The sequence below is a fragment of the Bos mutus genome, chromosome 15 (genome assembly GCF_027580195.1).
Source record: "Bos mutus isolate GX-2022 chromosome 15, NWIPB_WYAK_1.1, whole genome shotgun sequence".
NCBI classification, from domain to species: domain Eukaryota; kingdom Metazoa; phylum Chordata; class Mammalia; order Artiodactyla; family Bovidae; genus Bos; species Bos mutus.
In genome coordinates this window covers 45160911-45188395 of record NC_091631.1, presented here as the reverse complement: position 1 = coordinate 45188395, position 27485 = coordinate 45160911, and the positions used below count along the sequence as shown (strand labels likewise).

Below are 27485 nucleotides of genomic sequence, written 5' to 3'. Positions count from 1 at the left end.
CTGGCCAATATTTTCAGTCATCTAATTTTTATTTATGCTTTTAGTTATTCCTTTACTTAGCCCATTAATGTTTCAGCAGCTACTGGTAGTGGATGTCCACTACCAGTCAGTTCTTGCCCCAGGTCATCCCTGTCCAACTGTATTTAGTGGGATCCCGCCCAGGGGGAGTTGTGGCCTCCTTCATGAGAACTGATGGAGTCCAGCTCCGCAGGAGGGCTCCTAGGAGATCTTGTCCCCGTGGCAGTTGAGACTTTGGAAGTTGTTTTCTGCAGCTCTGCCTCCTCAGGCTGAGTTGCCTGAGCAGAGCAGATCCCTCTAGTGTTTGGACCGAGTGACAGGACAACTTTCCATAAACTCCTCTGTCCCCCACTCCTCACTGTTGGGGGGGGTGTGTCCCCTGAATCCTGAAGGCCCCAACCAGCAAGCTGAAACCCACCCTGGAACAGTTCTGTGCTCTTGACACCCTCCCCATCTCTCCTGTCTACTAATACCTTTCCCTTCCTGCCTTCATGGTGCATCGCAGTGCCTTTCTGCATTTGGACTGGCATCTCCGCACCACTACTCACACTGTTTTGGGATCATCTCACATCTCTGGGCCCATTATCTTTGTCTGGGCCCCTTCATGCCTTTAGCTTGGGCTATATGGCAGACGCATTACTGGGCAGGCACCCTGCTGGATCTGTGAGAGACAGAGGTGCTTAACACATGCACGGTTCATAAGTAAACATCATGTGGTAAGGGCCATGGTGCATGGTGCTGTGGGAGTAGCCAGGGTGGAGCAGCTGGCTCTACTTTGAGAAGTCAGAGAAGGCTTTACCAGGAGGTAGTGTGGCACTAATGGTAAGGAACCCGCCTGCCGATGCAGAAGACGTAAGAGACACAGGTTCAATCCCTGGATTGGGAAGATCCCCTGGAGAAGGAAATGGCAACCCACTCCAGTATTCTTGTCTGGGCAATCCCATGGACAAAGGAGCCTGGTGGACTATAGTCCGTGGGGTTGCAAAGAGTCGGACAGGACTGAGCATACAGGCACAATGTAAGCAATCATAAACGATTTTGCTAGATGGAGAGTAGGAGAAAGGGAAGTCGAGTCAAGGAGAATAGCATGTATTAAAGTCTGAAATCATGTGATATTCTTACAGAAAATGTAGCTAGTGTGAATGGGAAAAGGGATATGTTACTTGGGGTTGAGAGTTCATGAGTAGCAAGGGGGAAAAGGGAGGCCAGAGAGGTAAACAGGGGCCTACTTGTGAGGACCTTGTAAGCCATACCACGTGCTTTAGACTTTGCCCTTCCAATGCTGAAGTCCTGTGGAGGGTTTTCTATAGGGGCGTGACATGTGCAGGGTTATATGTAAGGAAGATGAGACTCATGGCTGTTGGGGGATGGACTGTGTCATTTGTCCTCTAGCAATTCTGTCAGGCAGATGGGAGGATACTCTTTTCTACCTTATACTCCTGAGAACGCTGAGGCTCCAGGGGCTAAATACCTTGCCGGAGGTCTGAGAGCCAGAAAGCGGAGGACTTAGCATTCACCTGGTTCTGACCCTGACTCTCTTTCTCCTGGGCATACTGCCATTGTTAACAGAGTCTTCTAGAAAGCTGGGCAGTGGGTAGATGCTGACAGAGGCAATGTGAAACAAATGGTCATTGACACAATCTTGTTGAAGGAGTGTAGCACTGGGATTTTGTGGCCTGTGGTGTTCAGTCTCCTGACCTCTGTGCCAATGCACAGACAGCAAGAAACAGCAGGGAACTTTGAGCTTCAAGCACTGCATTGCCTTGACAAAATCCATTCATCACTGTCTCGCTCATTAATTCACAGCAGCATCTGCTGCCTGATGCTGGCGTTTGTCAGTGACTTGTTTCTGGAAGCCCCTAGTCTTCAAGGCTGGTCAGGTCTGCTCCCGCAGCCCCAGGGTGAGCCCTGGCAGTCAGAGGCAGGCCCTTTCTGCCTGCATTTATAAAATGAAATAACTTCATTAAAAAAAAAAAATAAAGGTAGTGTAACCTGGCAGTATAGAACATGAGCTCTGGAGATAGACAAACCTGGCTTTTAGTTCTATGGCTGCCACTTAGCAAGCTAGGAAGTTATGAATATATATGAACCTCAGTTCTCTTCTCTCTGAAATGAGCAAAGTCAAACCTACCTAAAATATTACTGTTATGAGTAAGGTGAGATAGTGTTTATAAAGTGTCTTGGCATGATACCTGGCACATATGAGTCCTCAGTGTATGGTGGCTTTAATTTTGAACATTTAAAGAATGTTTGAAAAATAGAGAATTTGAAGGAAAAAAATCTTATAATCTTACCATAATACAACTACCTTTATAATTTAATTATTTCCTTCAAATTTTTTATCCCTACTACTTCAGAACATGTCAGATTTTATAGCATATTTATTTTATAGCCAAGAGCCTTTTTAAAATTTTTTTTTACTCCTCTGTGGTGGGAACTGCGTTATATTTATTTTCCTTATTTGTACTAGATAATTTTTCTGATTATTAAAATTGTGTATAAAATTTAAAAAACATAGAAAAAGGCAAAGGGAAAACCATACTCATCAGTTCAGTTCAGTTCAGCCGCTCAGTTGTGTCCGACTCTCTATGACCCCATGGACCACAGCATGCCAGGCCTCCCTGTCCATCACCAACTCCTGGAGTTTACCCAAACTCATGTCCATTGAGTCGGTGATACCATCCAACCATCTCATCCTCTGTCGTCCCCTTCTCCCACCTTCAATCTTTCCCAGCATCAGGGTCTTTTCAAATAAGTCAGCTCTTTGCATCAGGTGGCCAAAGTCCTGGAGTTTCAGCTTCAACATCAGTCCTTCCAATGAACACTCAGGACTGATCTCCTTTAGGATGGACTGGTTGGATCTCTTTGCAGTCCAAGGGACTCTCAAGAGTCTTCTCCAACACCACAGTTCAAAAGCATCAGTTCCTCAGTGCTCAGCTTTCTTTATAGTCCAACTCTCACATCCATACATAACCACGGGAAAAACCATAGCCTTGACTAGATGGACCTTTGTTGGCAAAGTAATGTCTCTGCTTTTTAATATGCTATCTAGGTTGGTCATAGGTTTCCTTCCAAGGGTCAAGCATCTTTTAATTTCATGGCTGCAGTCACCATCTGCAGTGATTTTGGAGCCCCCCCGCCAAATAAAGTCAGCCACTGTTTCCGCTGTTTCCCCAACTATTTCCCGTGAAGTGATGGGACTGGATTCCACGATTTTAGTTTTCTGAATGTTGAGCTTTAAGCCAACTTTTTCACTCTCCTCTTTCACTTTCATCAAGAGGCTCTTTAGTTCTTCTTCACTTTCTGTCATAAGGGTGGTGTCATCTGCATATCTGAGGTTATTGATACTTCTCCTGGCAGTCTTGATTCCAGCTTGTGGCTTCATCCAGCCCAGGGTTTCTCATGATGTACTCTGCATATATGTTAAATAAGCAGGATGACAATATACTGCCTTGACGTACTCCTTTTCCTGTTTGGAACCAGTCTGTTGTTCCATGTCCAGTTCTAACTGTTGCTTCCTGAGCTGCATACAGATTTCTCAAGAAGGTCAGATGGTCTGGTATTCCCATCTCTTTCAGAATTTTCCACAGTTTATTGTGATCCACACAGTCAAAGGCTTTGGCATAGTGATACTCATATTCATAATGACTCCCTTATCCTTATTCTTATCTTTACCCTTACCTTATCCTTACCCTTATCCTTAACCCAGAGGCTATCACTATTAAATTTTTGGAATAACTCCTTCCAGTCTTTTATTCATGTTTTATTATAGAGTTGAGATCATATTACATATATAATTTTTATGTAGTTTTTTCAGTTCATAGGATATCACACGTATTTTCCTTTATTGTAAGCATCATTTTCCAAGGCTGCATAATAATTTCCAAGTCATCAGATGGCTCTACTGTAACTTACGTAGAATTCTCCTATTGTTAGACACCTAAGTTTGTTTCTAATTCTTCCATCTAAGTAGCTTCCTGTGACAAAACCAAGGGAACCAGCCTCAGTATAACCAGGAAGCATATGATGAACTTGTGCTGTGTGTATGGCCTGGGTGAGGCCTAGGGGGACCGCCTCAGATAAATCAGAGACAGAGCCTGCCGCACAGGAGCTCAGAGACTAGTCAGCCTGGAAATATTTAATATCCAGGTACTTCTTTGCCAGACAGTGTTAGGGAATCCACCTAAACATGGGTAGCCCTCTTCCCTGAGGAAACTAAGATCCTGGACCCAAAAGTTTTACAAAGGAAAAAGCCTGAGAAGCCTGGCTGCCCCTTCTCACTTGAAGTGAAGTGAAAGTCGCTCAGTCATGACCAACTCTTTGCAATCCATGGTCTTGGTCCATGGACTTCTCCAGGCTAGAATACTGGAGTGAGTAGCCTCTCCCTTCTTCAGGGGATCTTCCCAACCCAGGGATCGCACCCAGGTCTCCTGCACTGCAGGCAGATTCTTTACCAGCTGAGCCACCAGGCCTGCTGTACTCAAATGTCTTTTGAGCCTGTTACCTTGACTGTCAGGGGCCTGTGCTAGTTACCCTTGAATATCACTGCCAAGTGGTTTTTCACTGGGAAAGTGTAAGAAGTTACAGCACCAGGAGAGTGTGAGAATGAGGGAATCAGAGAGGCTCTAGTCTTAATTTAGACACACATGCACTTCCACTGGCACCTGATGCAAGTTGTATTTCCTCTTCCTAAGCCCGTTTTCTCCACATCGTGTGAAAGATCAGACTAGGTGATCTCCAGGGCTCTTCCAGTTGACATTCCATAAGTACCTGAAGCCCTTTTTCTTGCCAGGAGCTAAAGTAAGCATCACAGTAAAGGTCACAGGATCTTCTCCAGAACCTAGAGTTCCTTTTAATTAATACCTGGGGGACAATTTACACTCTTATTTTCCCAGTCACTTCCTTCTGGTAGCATTTGGGACATGCGGAGACTGAGAGGCAAGAAATAGCTCTCACTGGGTACAGCACTGAATTCAGAACCCCGGATGATTGTCTCTTAGGTGTTTGTTCTTTAGGTACTTTGTTCTTTCATTCATTTTCTCTGAGCCCCAGACCTTGTACAGTCCATCTGTGTAGTAGTGCAGAAGGGAATGAGACATAGCGCTGTCTTCAAGACACACACAGTCTAGTGAGGAAATGGGGGAAAATGTAAAAGACGACAAGATGATTGCTGCAGTGGGGATGCATATAAATTGCCTAATGGAAGGAGTGCTTCCGTCAGCTAGAAGCAGTAGCAAGGGAGTGTCTGGATGCTTTGAAATTTTAAAGGATGAAAAGAATTTTTGGAGGTAGGCAGTTCAGGGGAGGCCATGCAGAGCAGAGGAGCAGCATGTGTAAAGGCCCGGAGGTGTGAGAGGACATGTGTTCAGAGAACTGCAGGTGGTTTGTGTGGCTGGAAGGTAGAAGGGAGAGTGAGCAGATGGGCAGAAGTCAAGCGTTTTCCCTTGGGCAAGTCTGTTTCCACTGAGTTCTTTGCTCATTTTATCATTCCAGGCCAGAGTGATGGACTTTTCAGCTCAGTTTTCCCAAACTGTCATTTATATTGCCTTATATTTTCATTTTTTTTTACAGTAACACATGCTCATTATAGAAAGTTGAAAAATACAAAAAAAAAAAGTATAAAGAATAAAGGATTTTTTAAAAAATCACTTATGGTCTCTGCCTACAAGCCCTTTCTACTTCCTAAAATTGCTCCAAAACTGGATGTTAATATCCTTAAAAATAACTCTGATCATAAAATATAATGGCTTAAATAAGTTTTCTATTTATATCTATAATATAACTTATTTTATTTCTTTTTACAGATCTCCTGTGGCTCAGAGCATAATCTGGCGGTGATTGGTAAGTAATTTGTGTCCTGATAACTGCGTTTATTCTGAAACTCATGGGCAGAACTGGAGGACTCCTGATTAAGCAAAGGCCAACGTGTGTGTGTGTGTATGCTGGGGGAGATTCTGGGAAATGGAAGTATTTAGTTGACCAAGGCTTTGCTAGGGGCCCTTTTTCTAAAATTTCTCTTCATATTATTGAGCATCTAAAAAGGTACCTGAGCTAGCCTCCCTGCTTCAGGAAGAGGCATTTTGGGGAGAATTAAAGATCTTACAGGTTGAGGGTATCGTGTGCAGAGAGCTGAACATTGGAGAGGAAGAGAATTGGGCTGCTCCTGGCTCTTGAGTCAGTCCTTTGCACCGAATTCTTTCCTCTTGCTCGGCTCTTTTTTTGGAGACGGGGTGGGGTTGGGGGGTGATGGCTTGGCCCACTGCTTTCCTGCCTTGTGTTTCTTGGCACTCAGGAACTCCCAAGCCTGTGATTAATTGATGTTTCTTCTTATTGGCTGTTTATAACCAAGGTTCACTGGTTTTTATAATCAGGCCTGTGAGTAATTCCTTCAAAAAGCTTTCTCGATACTTCCGCAGGTAGACTCAGTCGGTAGGTTTATAATAGCCAGGACATGGAAGCAACCTAGATGTCCATCAGCAGATGAATGGATAAGAAAGCTGTGGTACATATACACAATGGAGTATTACTCAGCCATTAAAAAGAATTCATTTGAATCAGTTCTAATGAGGTGGATGAAACTGGAGCCTATTATACAGAGTGAAGTAAGCCAGAAGGAAAAACACCAATACAGTATACTAACGCATATATATGGAATTTAGAAAGATGATAACAATAACCCTGTGTACGAGACAGCAAAAGAGACACTGATGTATGGAACAGTCTTATGGACTCTGTGGGAGAGGGAGAGGGTGGGAAGATTTGGGAGAATGGCATTGAAACATGTAAAATATCATGTATGAAACGAGATGCCAGTCCAGGTTCAATGCACAATACTGGATGCTTGGGGCTAGTGCACTGGGACGACCCAGAGGGATGGTATGGGGAGGGAGGAGGGAGGAGGGTTCAGGATGGGGAACACATGTATACCTGTGATGGATTCATTTTGATATTTGGCAAAACTAATACAATTATGTAAAGTTTAAAAATAAAATAAAAAAAAAAAAAAAAAAAAAAAAGAGACAGTGTAGAGTCTGGCTATCTGAGTTCAATGCAGGCTTCTACTTATTCGCTGTGTGACCCCAGAAAAGGTACTTAGCTCTCCATGCCTCATCTTTCTCATTTTTAAAATGAGAAGGGCAATGGTATCTTGGGGTTGTTGGGGCTGTTGTGAGGGTTAAAGGAGTTGATATGTGTATAGCACTTAGAAGAGCACTTAGCTCCTAGTAGGGGTTTTAGAAGTGTTAGTTGATATTATCTAATATCATTAGATCAAATAATTGCCCCCATCTTTAGGTCCCCCATCTGTGAAATGGAGCAGTTAAAACAGAAAACCAAGTTCCCTCCAGCCCCAGTATTTTATTTTTAAGGGTATTTTTTAATTGGAGTATAATTACTTTACAGTGCTGTTAGTTTCTGCTATACAGCAGTATCAATCGGCTATAAATTTACATATATCCCTTCTCTCTTGAGCCTCCCTCCCACCCCCTCCATCTCACCCTTTTAGGTCATCACAGCCCAATATCTTAGGGCTCTATTACAACCCCGTTGCTGTCTGCTTTGAGTAGGTGATGTCTGTTCTGTGAACATCCCTCTCCCAGCCTCTGAATCTCAGCTTCTGAAGGTCAAGGCCCCTGCCTTTTCCTTTTGTTTCCTGGTTATTTGCAGCACCCAGAGCAGTGCCTGGCACTCAGCAGAAACTCAAGCACTGTTTTCTGGATTAAGCTAGACTGGCTGGCTCAGCTGCCTGGGGTGGCAGTTTGAAGCACTGCTTTGCAGGCCCGAATGTGATGTGCAAGAAGGCAGAACCAAGGACAGCAGAGGAGGCAGGCTGCCAGCCAGCAGAGTGGGTGGGGGGAGGAAAGGGGCTGGAGTCAGAGAGGGAGTGAGAAAATGTAACAGCAGACCTGTGTGCTTTGCAACACCAGATACTTTATACTGGAATTGCTCCAGCCTGGGTGTAATTAAGACAAGCTAATCAAAGAATCAGAGGCAGTCCCTAGGATGTTGCTACTGCTGCTGTCACTGGACTGGAAGAGAGGTTGGCTTCTTCTGGGACCAGCACAAACAATAAGATTGCAGGGAATCTAAATACAAGAAAGAACAAAATACAGCTGACGGTGGGGGTGCTGGAGTCAGCAGGGTGGCAGGCAGAGCCGACAGGCAGCCTAGGGCTGTAGACAGAGCACAGACTCTGCAGGCAGACAGCCTTGGTTTAAACTGGCTCCATCTCTGTGTGAGCTTCCATTTTTTCCTCATCTGTGTAATGGGGATAATTCCACCTGGCAGGATTGTTGTTGTGAGGATTAGAGAAGATAATATATCTGAAGTACCTGGTACTATATAGGAGATGTGTAAGAAATAAAGTAACTATTCCATTTCTTTTTCGGTTCTCTTGGTCAGGGTAGGAAGAGGGGAAAGTCACTTGTTAGTGTAACTGTTCTAGTGAAGTAATTCTTGGTTGGGAGAGAGAAATGATGACATTCTGGAAAGGTGTGTCCAGCGTTCCTACCCAAGTGAGGAAAACAGCAGAGCCAGTGGGAGAGCAGGGCATGGCATACTGGTGAACTCCTCGAGGGCAAACCTCTTATTTTCCATTTTGTTCCCAAAGCCTGGGGCTTGGCTCAGTCTGCTGAATGAATGGTTCCAGAGTCAGGAAAGGTGGGCCCAGTCCCAGGACTCTGGACACGTATACCTGCCTGTGTGTGAGCTGGGATCAGAGGCTGAGCACCCCTGGGGGCATGGTGCCCTCAGTGGGTGCCCGGCAGGATGCAAGCTGTGCAGCAGGAAGCGTCAAGAAGCCTCCTGTGAGCCCTGGCAGGAGGCCAGCAAGAGGGAGACAAGCTGGAGGAGCAGAGTTCCTACCAGCTGGATGTCTGGCTCTCACGGCTGGCTCCCGCCTCCACCTCCTGCCCCTGCTGCCTTCAAGTGGACTTCCCTGCCTTCAGTCTCACACCCGAGATCCAGGCCCTCCATGCCTGGTGCTGGGTCACACACGTGATGGGCACAAAACAGTGCCCAAATAGACTGGAGCAGAATGTAGAGAAGCCACAGTTTGCTCCAGGGGAGAAGAAACACATCAAACTGGAAGGGAGGGGGAAGTGAGATGATTGAAACAATGTAACTCGGGCTCTGCTGCTGCTGCTGCTGCTTCTAAGTCGCTTCAGTCCTGTCCGACTCTGTGCGACCCCATAGATGGCAGCCCACCAGGCTCCTCTGTCCCTGGGATTCTCCAGGCAAGAACACTGGAGTGGGTTGCCATTTCCTTCTCCAAAATGAAAAGTGAGAGTGAAGTCACTCAGTCATGTCCAACTTGTAGCGACCCCATGAACTGCAGCCTACCACGCCTCTCCATCCATGGGATTTTCCAGGCAAGAGTACTGGAGTGGGGTGCCATTGCCTTCTCTGTCTTAAAATGCACAGGACTCCACAAAGCCTATTTGTTGTACCCACTTTATGGAGAAGAAAACTGAGACTCAGAGGTGAAACAAGGTGCTCAGGGATAAGTAGCAGTAGATGACAGCACTCTGTGCCTGACTTTTCCACGAATGCTTCTTTGACTCACTCACCTCCTCAGGGCCAAGGAGGGTGGGGAGTGACTAAGAGCACAGACGCTGGGGTCCTATCTCCTGGATGCAAATCCTGGCTCCTCTGCTTATGAGCCATGTAGCCTTGTATATGAATGACTTAGCCTCTCTGTGTCTTTAAAAAAAAATTATTTTAATTGAAAGATAATTACTTCACAATATTGTGCTGGTTTTTGCCATACATCGTTGTGAATCGGCCACAGGTGCGGTGTATCCCCTCCAGCCTGGACGCCCCTCCCACCTCCCTCCCCGCCCCATCCCTCCAGGTTGTCACAGTGCACTGACTTTGGGTGCCCTGTGCCACATGTCAAACTCATCCTGGTTGTCTCTTTTACATGTTATAATGTGTATGTTTCAATGCTATTCTCTCAAACCATCCTACCCTCCCCTTCTCCCTCTGAGTCTAAAAATCTGTTCTTTATGTCTTTGTCTCCTTTGCTGTCCTGCATGTAGGATTGTTGGTACCATCTTTCTAGATCCCATATATGTGTGTTAATATATGGTATTTATCTTCTTCTTTCTGACTTACTTCACTCTGTATAGTGGGCTCTACGTTCACCCACATTTTTAGAACTGACTCAAATGCATTCATTTTTATAGCTGAGTAATATTCCATTGTGTATATGTACCACAGCTTCCTTATCCATTTATCTGCCGGGTGGGCTGCCGTCTATGGGGTCGCACAGAGTCGGACATGACTGAAGCGACTTAGCAGCAGCAGCAGCAGACATCTAGGTTGCTTCCATGTCCTGGCTATTGTAAACAGTGCTGCAGTGAACACTGGGGTACATGTGTGTCTTTTTCAATTCTGGTTTCCTCAGGATACTCTCTGTGTCTTGACTGCCTCACCTGGAAGATCATATTATTGACCTCATAGTGTTGTTGTATAAAGGGCTGACAGTGCCTGACAAAAATAAAGGCTCAGTGAATGTTAGCTGGTGTTGGTGTTGCTTTTATTATATGTTGAGAATATAATTTAAGGAAATAATATTAACAAGACTGAAGCTCATGGTAGGAATTCCAGAAAGTGGAGAGAGAAGTGTCTCCCTCACCTAGCGTGTCAGGGTCAAGGATCTCGGCAGAGCGGCAGAATGGATTTGTAAGCTGCAGCCTGGGTACACTGATCTGGGGATCTCAAAACCCCAACGGCCCTGGAAAGAGTGCCAGCCCAGCTTTGCTCCGTGTCAGGGTTTTGCTGTTCACCGTCCCAGACAGGGACTGGGCCCTGTGTGTTCCAGCCCTAGAGAAGCCCCACAGCAGCCACGTTAGCTTCTTAAAGTGAATGTGTTAGTTGCTTAGTCGTGTTCTATTCTTTGTGACCCTACAGAACTGTAGCCTGTCAGGCTCCTCTGTCCATGAAATTCTCCAGTCAAGAACACTGGAATGGGTAGCCATTCCCTTCTCCAGGGGATCTTCCTGACCCAGGGATCAAACCAAAGTCTCCTGCATTTCAGGCAGATTCTTTACCGTCTGAGCCACTGGGGAAGCCCATAAAGTCAAAGCATCAATGATTAAACTTTGCTACTTTATTTGCTTCCGGGTTTCTTTGTTTCTCCTTTTGCAATTTGGTTTGGTTCTTTCCTTAGTTGTCCAATGAAGCTTCTCTTGACCTGGGCTGTGTTTGCCACAAGGTTGCCCCCATGGCTAGAGAGGATGGTGAGGCAGGGCAGGCTCCTGTATTAGACAAAGGAAGAGCCTCTGGAGCTGAGCGTAGACAAACTCAGTGACAGGAAGGAAAAGCAGAAGCCACTGGCTGTGGCCGGCCTGGCCCCTTTCTAGCTGTGTGCCTTGTACAGTTGTTCCCCACTGAGCCTGATTCCACATCTGTAAAAGCAGTATCACAATCCCCAACTCTAAAAGTTATTTTTCCAAATGGCACAGGTGTGTCAGGCACCTGCCCAGTGCCTGTCACAGCATAGGTGCTCAGCTGGTGAACTTGACAGGTTCACGAGTTCAGCTGCTTGCTTGCTTCCTTCCTTTTCACCCAGGATTCCCCTCCACATTCTGACAAAGCTGGCCAGCTCCCCTTCATGGGCATAGGTGAGGTCAGCAGGAGTGAGATGAGGGCGTGTGGCCGCCACTTGCTCAGAGGATCCCTGGTTGCCAGGGGCAGGTGTCCCAGGCCCAGCTCTGTCTTCAGGGCCCTCACCTCTGTGTCTGGCTGAATTGGCTCCAGCTGTTTCCCTTCCCCTTGGGAGCGGCTTATTTTGGCTTGAATGGGCAATTTGTTTGCCTTTTCTCCTGATGTGGGGTTGTTCAGCCTCCCCTTCCTGCAGAGAAAAAAGAGCTGACTGCATTTCCTCTCTCCCACTCCATGCAGGCCCTTAGAAGGGATTTTATTGGGGGCCCTTTCCTGGAGCACTCACGCATGCCAGACAGGCATTGTTAAAGTGTTAGATATTTGGCAGCAAAGTATAGTGCCTCCTCCTCCAAGCAGAAGCAGCTCTTTTACCAAACTGGAACTATAATCTGTGCAAGGATCTTTTATTTTTTATTATTTTCCTTTCACTGATTTTTTCTAACTGTTGAACTTTTGTGCTTTTCTAATATGTGTGGCAGAATAGCTGACCGGCGTGGCCTGAGACCCGTCAAGTGGGGTCGCATAGGAATTGAATCGAGAGAGCTAACTTACTTTGACACTGGCTGTAGATCTGAGAGGCAGTACCTCCAAAGCCCAGGGCCTCGTAGAGCTCTTTGAGGCAGGGACAGACTTGTGTGGTCCTGTGCACAATGGGATGGACGGAGCGGAAATGCTTTACTTATTTTGTCCCATTAATCCTCATACCCAATTGATGCACGGTTGTTAACCCTGCTTTCTAGATGAGAGAATCTGAAGCTTAGGTTGAGCTGTTTGCACCGCCAGGTCATCCGGTCAGGAGGAATCTGTGTGTCGAGTCTTTAACCCAGGCCTCTAACTCCAGAGTCTGTGGTCTCCTGCCTGCTGCTGCCTTCCTGCAGACCCTGACAGTCTAGCCTGTTTTTAAGGCCACCAGATAAGATTATTTCATCTCTTCATTTCAATATTTGGTTCCCCTTCATGTTGGCAAGTTCTGTATATTTAGATTATAGCAGTCTGGCTCAGATTAAGCAGTTCTCTGCATAATAACTAGGTAAAATTGTGACATTGATGACATTGTGTTGTTATCACACTTCCCTCTTTACCTTCTGACAGTCCCAACCCTTTTAAGATTCTTCTTCTGGTGTACCTTCTCTTTAAAATTTTCTTTTACTTATTTAATTTGTGAATAATTAATACATGTACATTATTTAAAACTTAAAAAGCACAAAAAGATTTAAAATGAAAAATTTCCCTCCTGCTTTATCTCCCATCTATCCAGTGCCCCAAAACCCTTCTACTACATGTGCAACTAATTCTATTATTAGTTTCTTCATATCCTTCTAGTTGCTTTTTTGCATACATAAGTGAATGCTAAGATTTATTTTTATCTTCTCTTTTACATAAACTGTAGTATACTTTACATGCTTTTTAGTGTCTGATTTTTTTCTTTCAGTAATTTATCTGGGAGATCTTTTCATATCAGTATAAAAGCCTTTCTAGGGACTTCCCTGGTGGTCCAGTGGTTAAGAATTTGCCTTGCAATGCAGGAGATGTGGGCACAATCCCTGGTCAGGGAACTAAGATCCCACAGGATATGGGACAGCTAAGCCCTTGTGCCACAACTGCTGAGCCCATGTGCCACAACTAGAGAGTTTGTGCACCACAATGAAGATGCAAAACAGCCAAATTAAATTAATTTTTAAAAAGCCTTTCTAGTTCATTATTACCACTCCATAATATTCCAGTATACCTATGTTCAGTTCAGTTCAGTCACTCACTCATTTCTGACTGCGACCCCATGAACCATAGCACACCAGGCCTCCCTGTCCATCACCAACTCCTGGAGTCCACCCAAACCCATGTCCATTGTGTCAGTGATGCCATCCAACCATCTCATCCTCTGTCGTCCCCTTCTCCTCCTGCCCTCAATCTTTCCCAGCATCAGGGTCTTTTCAAATGAGTCAGCTCTTCGCATCAGGCGGCCAAAGTATTGGAGTTTCAACTTCAACATCAGTCCTTCCAATGAACACCCAGGACTGATCTCCTTTAGAATGGACTGGTTGGATCTCCTTGCAGTCCAAGGGACTCTCAAGAGTCTTCTCCAACATCACAGTTCAAAAGCATCAATTCTTTGGTGCTCAACTTTATTTATAGTCCAACTCTCACATCCATACATAACCAACTGGAAAAACCATAGCCTTGACTGGACGGACCTTTGTTGACAAAATAATGTCTCTGCTTTTTAATATGCTGTCTAGGTTGGTCATAACTTTCCTTCCAAGGAGTAAACGTCTTTTAATTTCATGGCTGCAATCGCCATCTGCAGTGATTTTGGAGCCCAGAAAAATAAAGTCAGCCACTGACTTCCACTGTTTCCCCATCTATTTGCCATGAAGTGATGGGATCGGATGCCATGATCTTAGTACCTATGTACCTATGTACCATGATTTATTTAACCAGTGCCCTGTTGCTGGAGATTTAGGTGATTTCCTGTCTTTTGCTTATTACAAGTTGTGACATAGTGAATTACCTCGTATATATGTGTTATTTCATGTTTAGGTGAGTATAGCAGTAGGATAAATTCCTAGAAGTAAAATTATTATGTTAAAGAGTATTTATTATTTTGCAAGATACTGCAGAAACTGGCTTCCATAGGAATTGTACCGTTTTCCACTCCCAACAGCAGTGTAGGAGAGTGCCTGCTTCTGCAGCCTCCCTAATCATGTGTTAGGAAACTTTGGGATTTTTGCCAATTTAATAGGTGAAAAACTACTCAGGGTGGTTTTGGCTTATCTTACTTTTTCAATTGAAGTACCATATGTAAATAGTAAAGTGCACAAATCTTAATGGTTCAGATTGATGAGTGTTTACATATGTATCTACTTAAGAAACCACCACCCAGCACAAGATACAAACCATCTCCAGCACCCCAGAAGGCTGCCTCCTGCTTGTTCTGTCAGTAACCCACCCCGCAGAGGGAACCACTGTTCTGACTTCTGTTTCCGGAGATCAGGTCTTCCCTGTTCTTAAACTTCATATAAATGGCATCATGCAGCATGAACTCTTGTGTGGCTTCTTTAGTTCAACACACTGTGTCCATTAAAACCATCCACTCTCTGTGTAGCAATCGTTCTTTTTTATTGATGAGTAATATCAATACTACAAGTTGTTAATCCATGTAACTGCTGAAGAGTATTTGAACTGTTTCCAGTTTGAAAATTATGAATAAAGCTGCTATGAACATTCTTCTACATGCTTTTTGGTGAACATACACATTTATTTCTCTTGAGAATGTAACTAAGAGTAGGATTTCTGTGTTACCAGGTCATATATATAGCATTAATAGATTCTGCTCAACAGTTTTACAAAGTAGTTGTACCAATTTATACTCCTACCAGCAATGTATGAGAGTTCTAATTGTGCCATATCTTTGCCAGGTATTTTCAGTCTTATTGATTTAGGCCATTCTGCTGGGTGTGTAGTGTGGAGTCTCACTGTGATTTAATTTGCATTTCTCTGGTAACCAATGATGTGGAGCACTTTTGTGTATGCTTATAGGCCACGTGCATAGCTTCTTTTGGTCTAGCATGAAGACTCTGCTCATTGTTTTAAAGTGGGTTTTATCTCTGCTTTTCTTAACAATTTGTAGAGATCCTTTATCTTATGAATTCAGTTTCTTTGTGCTGCTAAGTCGCTTCAGTCATGTCCGACTCTCTGCGACCCCATAGACGGCAGCCAACCAGACTCCCCCGTCCCTGGGATTCTCCAGGCAAGAATACTGGAGTGGGTTGCCATTTCCTTCTCCAATGCATGAAAGTGAAAAGTGAAAGTCAAGTCGCTCAGTTGTGTCCGACTCTTCGAGACCCCACGGACTGCAGCCTACCAGGCTCCTCCATCCATGGGATTTTCCAAGCAAGAGTACTGGAGTGGGGTGCCATTGCCTTCTCTTTGTAGGATATATATATTGTGAACATCTCCTGGGCAGTGACTTTCTCTTTTGTTCTTTTAGTGTAAACAGTGATGATATTTATCTTTTGATAAATATCAGTCAGTTCAGTTCAGTTCAGTCGCTCAGTTGTGTCTGACTCTTTTCGACCCCATGAATCGCAGCACGCCAGGCCTCCCTGTCCATCACCATCTCCCGGAGTGAGTCCATCGAGTCGGTGATGCCATCCAGCCATCTCATCCTCTGTCGTCCCCTTTTCCTCCTGCCCCTAATCCCTCCCAGGATCAGAGTCTTTTCCAATGAGTCAACTCTTCGCATGAGGTGGCCAAAGTACTGGAGTTTCAGCTTTAGCATTGTTCCTTCCAAAGAACACCCAGGACTGATCTCCTTTAGAATGGACTGGTTGGATCTCCTTGCAGTCCAAGGGACTCTCAAGAGTCTTCTCCAACACCATAGTTCAAAAGCATCAATTCTTCGGTGCTCAGCTTTCTTCACAGTCCAACTCTCACATCCATACATGACCACAGGAAAAACCATAGCCTTGATTAGACGGACCTTTGGATATTCTTAATTTTAATGAAGTCTAGTTAATCAGTCTTTTCTTTAATGATTTGAGGTATTTGGGTCCTACTTAAGACACTTTGCCTATTTCAAGGTCCTCAGAATGAAAATATCCCTCCATGTTCTCTCCTTTTTTTTTTCTTTTTGGCTGTGCTGCATGACAGGCAGGATCTTAATTCCCTGACCAGGGATCGAACACCTACTGCATGCAAAGTAGTGTTGTACGTGAACCGTGTTGTACGTCTTCATAGACCTGCACTGTCTATGCTTGCTTTGCATGCAGTAGGTGCATGTTCCACGCAGTAGGAGGAAACACATGCCCCCTGCAGGGGGAGTGCTGAGTCTTAACCCCTGGAGCACCAGGGAAGTTCTCCTTTGTCTTTTTCAGCAATTGAGTTGTTGGTCTTCTGCTAATCAGTTTCTAGGAGCTCTTTATATATTAGGAAGATTAGGCCTTTGTCTGTGATTTGAATTGCTCATGTATTTTCCTAGATTTTTGCCTTTTGTTTTTGCTTTTGATGTTTTTATTTTGTCCTATTTTTATCATGCAACTTTTCTTTCACTGTAAATGAAATTTACCAGTCTTTTCCTAGAATTCTGGATGCCTTTAGAGTATGGCTTCCGGATTTTGAGAATCCCTCCCCACCCCAGGGTATAAAGGACTTTCCTCTTATTTTATTCTGGCACTTTATGGTTTTATAGTCTACATGTGAATCTTTGATCTATTTGGAATTTATCCTGATATACGTCAGGTGCAGATTCAACTTCATTATTTTTCCAGATGGCTACTCAATTGTCTCAACACTGTTTATTGAATTCACTTTTTTTGGCTGCCTTCCTGGGTCCTGTCACTACCAGTATAGCCCTCAGGCATAATGAGAAGCAGTGACTTAACCCAAGACTGCCCAACTAATCAGTGGCACAGTTGGGGCCAGTACTTGGGTCCAGCTCCTATTGCTTAGACAGGGCTTGTGGCTGGCTCTCAAGGAACCTTCTAAGTGATCATGATCTCCCAGGCTGTTTGCTAAGTGGAGGGGGCCTGCTAAAGGCAGAGCAGCCTCTTCTACTTTGTTTGTTAGGTCCTGAGTACTCTGCCCCAGGTCCCCTTTTCTTAGCCTTGGAGGTGATAGGCTGTTGCCTTTATCACACCACTTGAGGCACCTTATTTTCTTCACTGCCAGACCAGAATGTGGCCAGATCTGCATTCAAGAGAAATGTTTCACAATTAATCAGAGATATTTTTGCAGACCATTGGTTATCATTTGAGTCACATTTCTGTTGAGTCATTTGTTTTCAAAGCATAGCCTCACATCACAAAAAATGCCTCCTTAGCTCTCCATAAAAATGGAATTATTTTTCCCCCACTATTACTCCTAAAGAAGCAGTGTTTGTGTCACTCCACAGGAGTCATCCCGCATGAGACCACAGGTGAAGGTGGCAGGCTGCCAAGGAGGCTCACAGAATTGCTAAATGACTGATGTCTATGCAGCCTTTTTGGGCACAAGATTGGCCACCACGTTTTGGCTTAATATTCTGATCCTTATAGAGTTGCTTACAGTAGCAAAACCTGTAATTGTGTCCCACTGCAGTTGTTTGCAAATACTCAAGAGGCCTGTGGCCTTGCAAAAGTAAGTCTTACTAAGGTGAATTCAAAGTAAAAAAAAACAACAGAGTTAGCATGAGATAGAGACAGCCTTCTGCAATAGAAGGGCTGAGCTTTGGTCCCAGCTCTGTCTGCCACCAAGCTCTGTCTGGGCAAGCACCCTCCCTCTCTGGACCTTAGAATCCCCTCTGGGAAATATTTCTGAAGTCTGCTTCATTGCTCAAGTCTGTCCTCATGTGCACGAACTGTGTTGTACATCTTAATAGACCTGCACTGTCTATACTCGCTTTGCATGCAGTAGATGTTTGTATGTTTGTTAAATGCTGAATGAATATTACATACAGTATTTCCCTTATCCCTTCCCATCAGCTTGCTAGTGACTAATAATGTGCCCTATAGCATTCTGGGTGCTGAGGTGGAATACAGCAAATGGTCTTAGCTTATGGAGCTCATATTTAATGGGAAAGGGAGCTACGTTAGGCCTGGCACATGATATGTACTTAATAAATACTGAATGAACACATGAATGAGTGCAAAGCAGAGAGTGATAACACTTAAAAGAAAGAGTGAAGAGGGAGGAATGATTAATTTTGGAAATCCTCATGGCAGAGGGGCTTTCTGAGTGGAGGAAGGGTAAAGGGCGTTCTGAGGGATCAACATGAGCAGAGGGAAGGAAGGCTTTAAAGTGTGAATTATGGTTGAGAGACAAGTGATCCACCAGCAAGACGGCAGAGGGTCAGCTGAGGCCATGTCTCTGGGGGCATTAACTTTACTATATAGACAGTGTGGTTCCATTAAGCATTATTTAGGAAGACACTCAGAAGTTGATGGTTGCAGCAGCAGACTTTTTTTCTTTTAATAATGCTTTCTTACAGAGCAAAAGAGAACTGACAGTAACGGGTACCTACTATATGCAGGTGCCACTCTGAGCATTTTGCTTCCATCATTTTATTAGGCCATCACCATGCTAGGTAGAAAGAAGACATGTAAGAATTAGCCCCATTTTCCAGATGGGAAAATAGAGACTCAAAGAGGTGAAGCCCTGGATTCAGGCTGACATCCACTGACTCTGAGGTCTGCATGTTCCCCCCTCACCACATGCTCCCTGCAGCGGTCAGGCTTTGGCTTAGTTAACACATCAAGCAGCATCTACCAAGCCTATAGCATGCACATGACTTCTGAAGACAGGAAAAGGCAGCAGAAACTGATAGTACTTGTCTAGAGGTGCAGAGACCAGCCTGTATCCCAGTCTGTCCTCAGAGCACTGCATCTAGGAGACCATGTGCAGCGTGGGGCAGCTTTAACAATGGCCAAGCAGTCAGGTCCAGAAGCCTGCTCCGTCCTTCCTTAGATGGGAGCAAGCTTCCTGAGTCTGGGTGACACCCTGATATCTCCCTGTGAACGCCCAGTCTCACAATGCTGCCCCTTAGCAGCCACAGGCCTCAGCATGCACCAGGGCCCCTAAACAGCACCTACCCTACAGCCACTGTCTCTGTTACCTCTCATCTCTGTGGAATTCCCCATTCCGCCTGGGTGCACCTAAGCCCTTAAATATAGAACAGCTGTGACTCTTCCTTCCGAAGTGCTCTCTTCAGCATTCTGTTTGCCCATTTGCTCATTCATAGATTTAGTCATTCATTAAGAAGCTGCACCAAGTACTAGAAAGAGTCCTGGACCAAGGGACCTGAATGCAAGATTGGTTGCTTTCATCTTGGGCAGGTACTTTCCTTTTCTGGGTGTGTTTTTCTTTATGAATAAAATAAAAGAAATCCGTAAGGTAATCTTCAAGGTCTCTTCCACCTCTGACACTTTGGGTCTTGTTCATAAAATTCATAAATTCACACCTTTACCCTAGCATGGGGTTAGAGAATACTTCTAAGAAGACATGATGTTTGAGGTGGGTCTTTAAGGATAAGCAGGAGGAAGAGAAAGGCTTTCCAAGGAGTGGGATCAACTTGAACAATGGCTTGCAGAAGGCATGCAAACTGGGGGCAAAGAAGGGATCAGGAGGGGAACAAAGCAGTGGGAGACAAGGCTGCGGGGATGTCCGAAGGTTGAGGAGCTGGGACTTCATCTTGTATGGCAACAGGGAGCAGGAAAGGTCTTAAAGCAGAGTTGGGACTTGATCTGATCTGTTTCCAGGAGCAAATAGCTGTTCAACAAAGGAGTCTTGGAGAAATGGCAGTGGGTTTGATTTTGTGGCTTTGTAAGATATGAATTCAGTAAGTTTGTGGTTTTCAGCTTGAGGCGAGGAAGTTGCTGCAGCCCTTTGGGTTCAGCACACTGGATGTCTGATTGTTACACCCAGCATCGTGGCACCAGAGTCCCCATAAGACTCCTTGGCCCAGACTCAGCCCCATCCTAAACACAACTCCAGGTCCAGCCAAGGCCAGTCCCTGCCTTTTCCTGTGGCCGCCAAGAGGCTGACTTGGTCAGGAAGCTGCCCAGTGTGGCCCTAGTGCAGCACACATGCTTACACCAGTAGCCTCTTTCGCGGCCTTTGTGTTTTGTGAGTTTTTGTGAGTCTGCTCACTTTATTCAGGCAGCACCTCTTAGATAAATTCTGCATATGAAGGGAATTTACTATCATCAGTTGGGAACTGACTTGCAAAAGTGTTCGGCAAATGGCATTTTATATATCAAGAAGGAAAAAAACACACAAGTAAAATGATAGGGACTCTTGGATAGACACTTTTTGAAATTTAATTTTTTCAAATGTAAGCCTTTTTTCAAAAGGCTTACAGGTTTCTACTCTGGGAGGAGACTGCTTCTCTGAGTAAGGCGAGGAGAATTTTAGCTGCTCTAATGTAAGAAGAGATATAGGATCCTAGAATCACAGTCTGAAGGTGGAGGAGACTTCAGAAATCCCTACCGAAGAGGAAATGAAGGCCTAAGTGAAGAAATCATTTGCCCAAAGTCACACAGTAATTCAGACGCTGAGCCCAGGATGCCAGCCCCCAAGTCCTGACTGCATGGCACCACCACGTCTTTGGAGACAGAGCATCGGCAACTTTTGAGGTGAGTTCCGAGGCCCCCGCCCATGTCACGCTGACCTGGCAAGCCCTGGCGTCAGGAGTCCTTGGCCCGGCTCACTGCTGGGTAGTCTCTGTGTGCATCCACACCCGAAGTCCCACATCCGCCCTCACCCTCTGCGGCAGCACATCGCAGGTTTTCAGCAAATGCAGCCCAGGAATAGAAATCGGACCTGTTTCCTTTGATTTCTTTTTTTTTTTTTTTAATTTTATTTTTTAACTTTACAATATTGTATTGGTTTTGCCATATATCAAAATGAATCCGCCACAGGTATATATGTGTTCCCCATCCTGAACCCTCCTCCCACCTCCCTCCCCATACCATCCCTTAATGTTTGAGTCTCTCCTAGGGGTTGCTACATGAACTCAGCTGTGCTTAAAAAAAAAAAGTAAAGGTTTCAGTAATTCAGTTTTAAGGGGAAGGGAAGGGGAAATAAGGGCCTAGGAAGCCAAAACAGGAGATTATCAACTCTCAAATATTTATGGACCATATGCAGTTTTTTTTCCTTTAAAAATTTTTTTACTTTATTGAAGTATAGTTGATTTACAATGTTATGTTCGTTTCTGCCTTACAGCAGAGTGATTTAGTTATACATATACATACATTCTTTTTTATATTCTTTTTCATATATGCAGTTTTATACAGCATCACCAACTCGATGGACATAGGTTTGGGTGAACTCCGGGAGTTGGTGATGGACAAGGAGGCCTGGTGTGCTGCAATTCATGGGGTCGCAGAGTCAGACACGACTGAGCGGCTGAACTAACTGAAGTGATACAATATGAATTTATTCTTTGCATCAACCATTAAGTGGGTACTGTTATTATACCTGTTTCAAGATAGAGAAACTAAGGCATAAAGAGGTTAAATCATTCACTCAAGGAGAAGAGCATTGTCCTGGGCGCTCTACAGTATAAGGGTCTGGGTATCCAAAGTGGTGGATTCATAATTAGTGAGTGATATTCTCCCAAATTATTCAGCAATAAATCGATAAGAGCTGCAAAGGGAATCTCTTGTGACTGCCAGAAGGCTCCAGCCTCAGCCTGTCCCCATGAAAGCATAGCAGAGTGCTCTACTTTCTGTTATATCAGAAAACTGGGAGGGTTTATATATACAAAGGATGATAAGATCAGAATCTAACAAGGGCAGATATGTGAGCTGAAGTCAACAAAGTAACACGTAATTGGGCATAAATGTAAGAGGAGGGCTAATGGTAGACATCGGGTATTGACTGCTTCGATGATTCCTGGTCAGCACTAGTGAAACAGAGCAGGGGGCAGACAGTCAGAGCAGCAGAAGTGTTGGCAGAGGGGTGAGGATGAGCTCATGGGTTGTACTGCCTTTACACTTTCCATTGTCAGTGGAGCATCCCGAAGACAGAAAGTGAAAGGGGTCCAGTCTGTGGGTAGGGGCAAGGGTGTAGTTTTGTGTCTGAGGTCGCAGCATCACCTCTGTATGCCCACACTGCACGTTAACCTCGATCCACTCCAGGGAGAGCCCCCACAGTGCAGGTACACTTGGAAATGTTCACTCTGTAGAAGTAAAGTGGGTGGGAGCCAAAGGACCCCAGAGGCCATTTATTCCCACTTCTCATCTATGAATGAGATACCCAAGTCTTGGAGGGGGCAGTGATAGGGTCCAGTTGTGAGCTGTCAGCAAGGAGGCCCAGGCTGACTGAGAAAGTGGATCTTCCACCACTTAGCCCAGAACCCTTTGCTTCAAACCATGTGTTCTCAGAAACCAATACCATCCAAATCTAAGACTTCCCATCCCCTGGGGAAGATTTCTCTTTAATCTGGACCTTTATAGGCTATTTAGATGCTTTTATTAATCTTCTGTTTCTTTGTGACTTTAAGTAATTCGCTTGCCCTTCAAGAGCTATAATTGCACAACTATAAAAATAAAGATAGGGACTTCCCTGGTGGTCCAGTGGCTAAGACTCTGTGCTCCCAATACAGGAGGTACAGGTTTGATTCCTGGTTGGGGAACTAGATCCCATAAGCCACAACTAAGTGTTTTTATGCTGCAGTGAAGGTTGTGTGAGCCACAGCTAAGACCCAACACAGCTAAAATAATAAATAAATATTAAAAAAAATAAAGATAACAATCTGGTTCCCCCTTCTTGCTCATAAAGCCTTCCTGGTGTTGTAAAAGCATAAGTCTGATTAGAAAGAAAAAGTAATCATTTTGAATAAAAATCAAGATAGAATATCATAGTTTGAATAAATATTGTTTTATACGTCTCAAATTAATTTGATGTGATTTAGGGGGGACACTAAGTCCACGAAAGTCACCTGACTAGGCTTCAGATCAGCCCTGCCGTTTTCTAGCTCTGTTCCTTTGAATACATTACAGCCTCCCTGAGCCTCCATTTTCCTTTGTGGATAAAGAGAATGAGAATACTTAAAATGTTATAATGCCGATTAAACAGGACGATATATGTAAAGGACCTGGTACATGACACCAACAGCACGTGAAGATTTCCACAGCTCCACATCCTGCCCAAACCAGGACTGATCCAGCTGGCAATTTTCACTAGTCTAGGAGGTTCTATCCAAGTAAGGATTTTGTTTCAGAGACAGGAACCCTCTGCTGGATCAACCAGAGAAACAGACCCAGTAAGAGACATACGTTAAGAGATTTAATGCACAGAATCTGCTTACACAATGGTGGAGGATGGAGAGGCAAGTCTGAAACCCAGAGGGAAAATCTTCAGGAAGGGCAAGCTGTTGCTCCAGCAACAGGCAGAACTTCTGCCTCAGGGAAACCCCAGTGTTCTTCTTAGGATTTTCAACTGACTGACTCAGACCCACCCAGATTATCTAGAATAATCTCTGTTACATAAAATCAGCTAATTATAGAGGTTAATCACAACTACAAAATACCTTCACATCAAATACTTAGATTAGTATTTAATTAACTGGGTACAGATTGACACATAGAACCAACCATCACAGGGTCCAACTTGTATTTTAAGAAAATCATTCTGGGCACTGGAGGAAGGCTGAGCTGAAGGTGAGAGGACCTGGAAACAGCTGAACAGAGAAACTAGCCCATTACATCAGGGGAAGGCATTTAAGTAGTGGTAGCTGAGGTAGAAAGTCAGAAGCAATTTGAAAGGCCAGGCTCAGCTTGATGGGACTAAGTGACCTGTTATGAACAGGGTTACAAAAAGAAGGAAAAGAATGGGCAGGATCAGGGATGGTACTGAGGTTTCTACTGGCTAGACTGGGTGGATGTGTGTCATTGACCAGTGAGGGATATACATAGAAAAGAGTAGGCTAGTACTCTTGCCTGGAAAATCCCATGGATGGAGGAGCCTGGTAGGCTGTAGTCCATGGGGTTGCTAAGAGTCAGACACGACTGAGCGACTTCCTTTTCACTTTTCACTTTCATGCTTTGGAGAAGAAAATGGCAACCCACTCCAGTGTTCTTGCCTGGAGAATCCTAGGGGCGGGGGAGCCTGATGGGCTTCCATCTATGGGGTCACACAGAGTCGGACACGACTGAAGCGACTTAGCAAAGCAAGGTGATGACTTTATTTTTTTTTTTATATAAACAAGTGTGAGATGGGCTTCTCAGGTGGCTCATGATCAAGAATCTGCCTGCCAATGCCAGAGATGCAGGTTTGATCCCTGGGTCAGAAAGATTCCCTGAAGGAGGAAATGGCAACTGACTCCAGTATTCTTGCTGGGATAATTCCATGTACAGAGGAGCCCGGTGGGCCATAGTCCATGGGGTTGCAAAGAGTCAGACACAACTGAATGTGCACGCATATCATACACAACTGTGAGATGCCTGTGAAACACCCAAATAGACATACCTGGTAGGAGATTGGCATGAAGACGTTTAGCTCTTTAGAGAGGTCAGAGTGTTTCTGTAAAGAGAGCTTGGTGAAGCAGATTATCATAAGTAGTTTTTCCTTCATGTACAATGGATAATGTTTCTGCTAAGTGGCTATAGGGTGTGCTGTCATGGTGCCTTTGATAATGTTACATCAGTGTGACCATTCTGTGATTATCCCTGCTGCTGCAGTGATTTAGCCCAGGGCAGAAACTGCTTTCTTGGCCAACTGTTGCAGGGGCCTACCTGGATGCCATTGCAAGAGTTAGATCCTCGGTAGGAGCCATACCTGCGGAAGCTGTCTTCTGAGGAAAATCCAGGATGGAGTCACTAATTTCTGGGGTGTGACCTGAAAGCATATAGAAAAAGCATGATTAATGACCATGTGACAGCCCAGTGCCCCCCCAAAGCAAGGCTAGCCCAGGCAGGCTGCCTGGGAAGAAGCAAGCCCCCTTGGCTCTCTCAATTTCCAACCCTAGACCTCCTCTGACAGGTCTGCAGATAATGGATGGAGGGTTGTGCACTGGGAGGTATGGGAACAAGGGAAAGAAGAAGGAATGAACACTCACCAAGCACCTCCTATGTGCCATGAAGTGTGCCGGGCGCCTTCAGAATGATGATGGTGAAAATGGTGACAGCTTACACCAAGATTTGCCTTGGTGTAGATGGCATGTATGGTTTATTTTCTCGTATTTAATTGTCACAGCAATCATATAAGATGGGTACTATCATGAAGCACATTTTACAGGAGAGATGAAGTGACTTGCCCAAGTTCATACAAAGGTGGGATTTGAAAAAAAAGTTCTGACTCTCAAGGCCAGAGTTTCAGATTCTGTGCTGCCTCTGCCCGATACTGACACAGCCACTCTCCCCTCCCTGGTCCTGTCATTCAGGGGGACAAGACTACAGGGTTCTTCCTCCTTCAGTTCTTGCAGATTTCTGTCTTCACAACTTTAAGGAGCTAGATGGGTTGGAGGAAGCACTAGGTGGGGATTAGGACACTTAGGTTGCTATCCCACCCTCTGTCTGACTTTGAACATTAGACCTTAACTTTTCGTTAGGGTTCATCATCTGTAAAATGGAGATGCTTACATCTGAGGGTCCGATGCAGGACTTGCTAGGGAAGTGTTTTTGCAAACTCTGACAGGTATTCCTTTGCATCTGTACCTACTGCCCTGCTTTTCAGAAGGTCCTCTTGCCTGTTACCTTCCCCAACCCTGACTCTGCTCATCCTTTATTATGATTTATGACAGTTTTATCACTTAAAGCTCTCTGATAATCATGCCTTGAGGCAGGAGGCCACTAAAATTCTTATTTAAATAATCTCAACTCCCGGAGCCAGCTGGAGGGGGCAGGGAGGTGTAGCAGATTTAGCAGTTGCTGAAGCTATAACCAAGAGGAGTCTTCTTGTCAGTCATAGGAGTGAATCATTCAAATGGCTGCATTGCTGAGTCCTTTCCTAAGGCAAGTTGGATGGCAGTGTTGCTTTCCTCACTCACTAAGCCTAAAATGAAGCTCAGCTTCTTACTTTGAAATGTACCAGGCATAGGTATTTGAAAGAGCATGGGCTCTGGAGCCAGCACTGTCACCTACTAGCTAAGTGACCTTGAGCAACTCCTATTGCCCAGCTGGGCCTCAATTTCCTCATCTGTAAAATGGGAGTGAAAATACCTGCTTCACAGGGTTGTTGTACAGTTCAGATGAGATCGTGGGAGTAAGGGGCGCTGCAACTATACCACTTGGTCATTAGACTCTCAGTGATTCTTCCTGCCCTGAGTCTCTGAGCTGTGGGAACCAGCACCTTGGGGAGGTTGATTTGATGAGGGGTGAAACAATCTGGTTTCCAGAGTGCAAAGGCAGAGGACTCAGTACTAGACATTTGAATCACAGTTCTATTTTTAGTTACAGCCTGCCTAAGGTTTGAGAATGTGTCTTCCTCATGTGTCCCTTCCTCCTTCAGTGTAAGCAGCGGAGGATCAGGGTGAGGAGGCCGCTGCCCAGCTTCCCTGTCTTCACAATCCATCTTTCTCCTCGCTGGAATCTACTGTCAGCTTCAAGGAAATCAGTGCTGATCCTTGGACATGAGTGTTTTACTTTAGTCTTCAGTCTTCTAGTTTTTACTCTAGGTTCTCTCACCACCAAACCAGCCTTCAACTTAAAAGTATGGAGGAATTTCATCCATCACCCCTGCCCGTGTCCACAGTGTGGCTGATCTCATGAACTTGGGGAGCACAGCAGTACATGTTTTTCCAGCAGGGCTTGTTCTCACAATGCACAATGCCCCACAGGGCCCCCTCCAAGCTCCGAGCTCTAGAGAGCCTCCTAGGTCTCATGTGACATAGAAGAGGAGTGCAGACCACGGGCCACCCGTGACTTAAGAGTAATAGTAACAGCGAATTTTGTTTCACGTTTTCCTTGTAGCACCTCTCTGGTGGGCAGGAATATGTTTTGGTGGCTGAGAGCACAGGGTTTCAAATCAAAGAGACCAGGGTTTGAGTCCTAGCTCTGCAGCTTAACACTGTGACCTAAGACAAATTAGTGAACTCCTCTGAGTGCAGGTCACGATTTCTGTCAACTGGAGATAGTAGTCCCCATTCCACAGAGCTGGGAAGACAAGTGAAGGAATACCTGCAGAGCCGCAGCACAGGCCAGGGACACAGTAAGCATGTCACTCGAAGTGACTGTGGCAGCGGTTTTATAGCAGAGGAAACAGCAGCCCAGGGAGGTTAACTCATTTATCTAAGATAGGCATTATCCCTATTTTATGTAAAAGGAAATGAGGCTGAGAGGTCAAGAATCTGGCCCAAGATTATACAACTGCTAAGCAGCAGAGTCTGA

The 27485-nt window shown here is 44.9% G+C and overlaps 1 protein-coding gene across 2 annotated transcripts in view; it reads left to right on the top strand.

Annotated features, from left to right (window-relative positions):
• Window positions 1–27485, top strand: part of SERGEF (secretion regulating guanine nucleotide exchange factor) — a 248780-nt gene that overhangs the window by 151862 nt on the left and 69433 nt on the right. For both annotated transcript variants that reach the window (XM_005896770.3, XM_070384045.1), the window contains exon 10: window positions 5823–5859. In XM_005896770.3, coding sequence (XP_005896832.2) covers window positions 5823–5859 — 37 coding nt within the window. The remainder of the gene's footprint in view (window positions 1–5822; window positions 5860–27485) is intronic.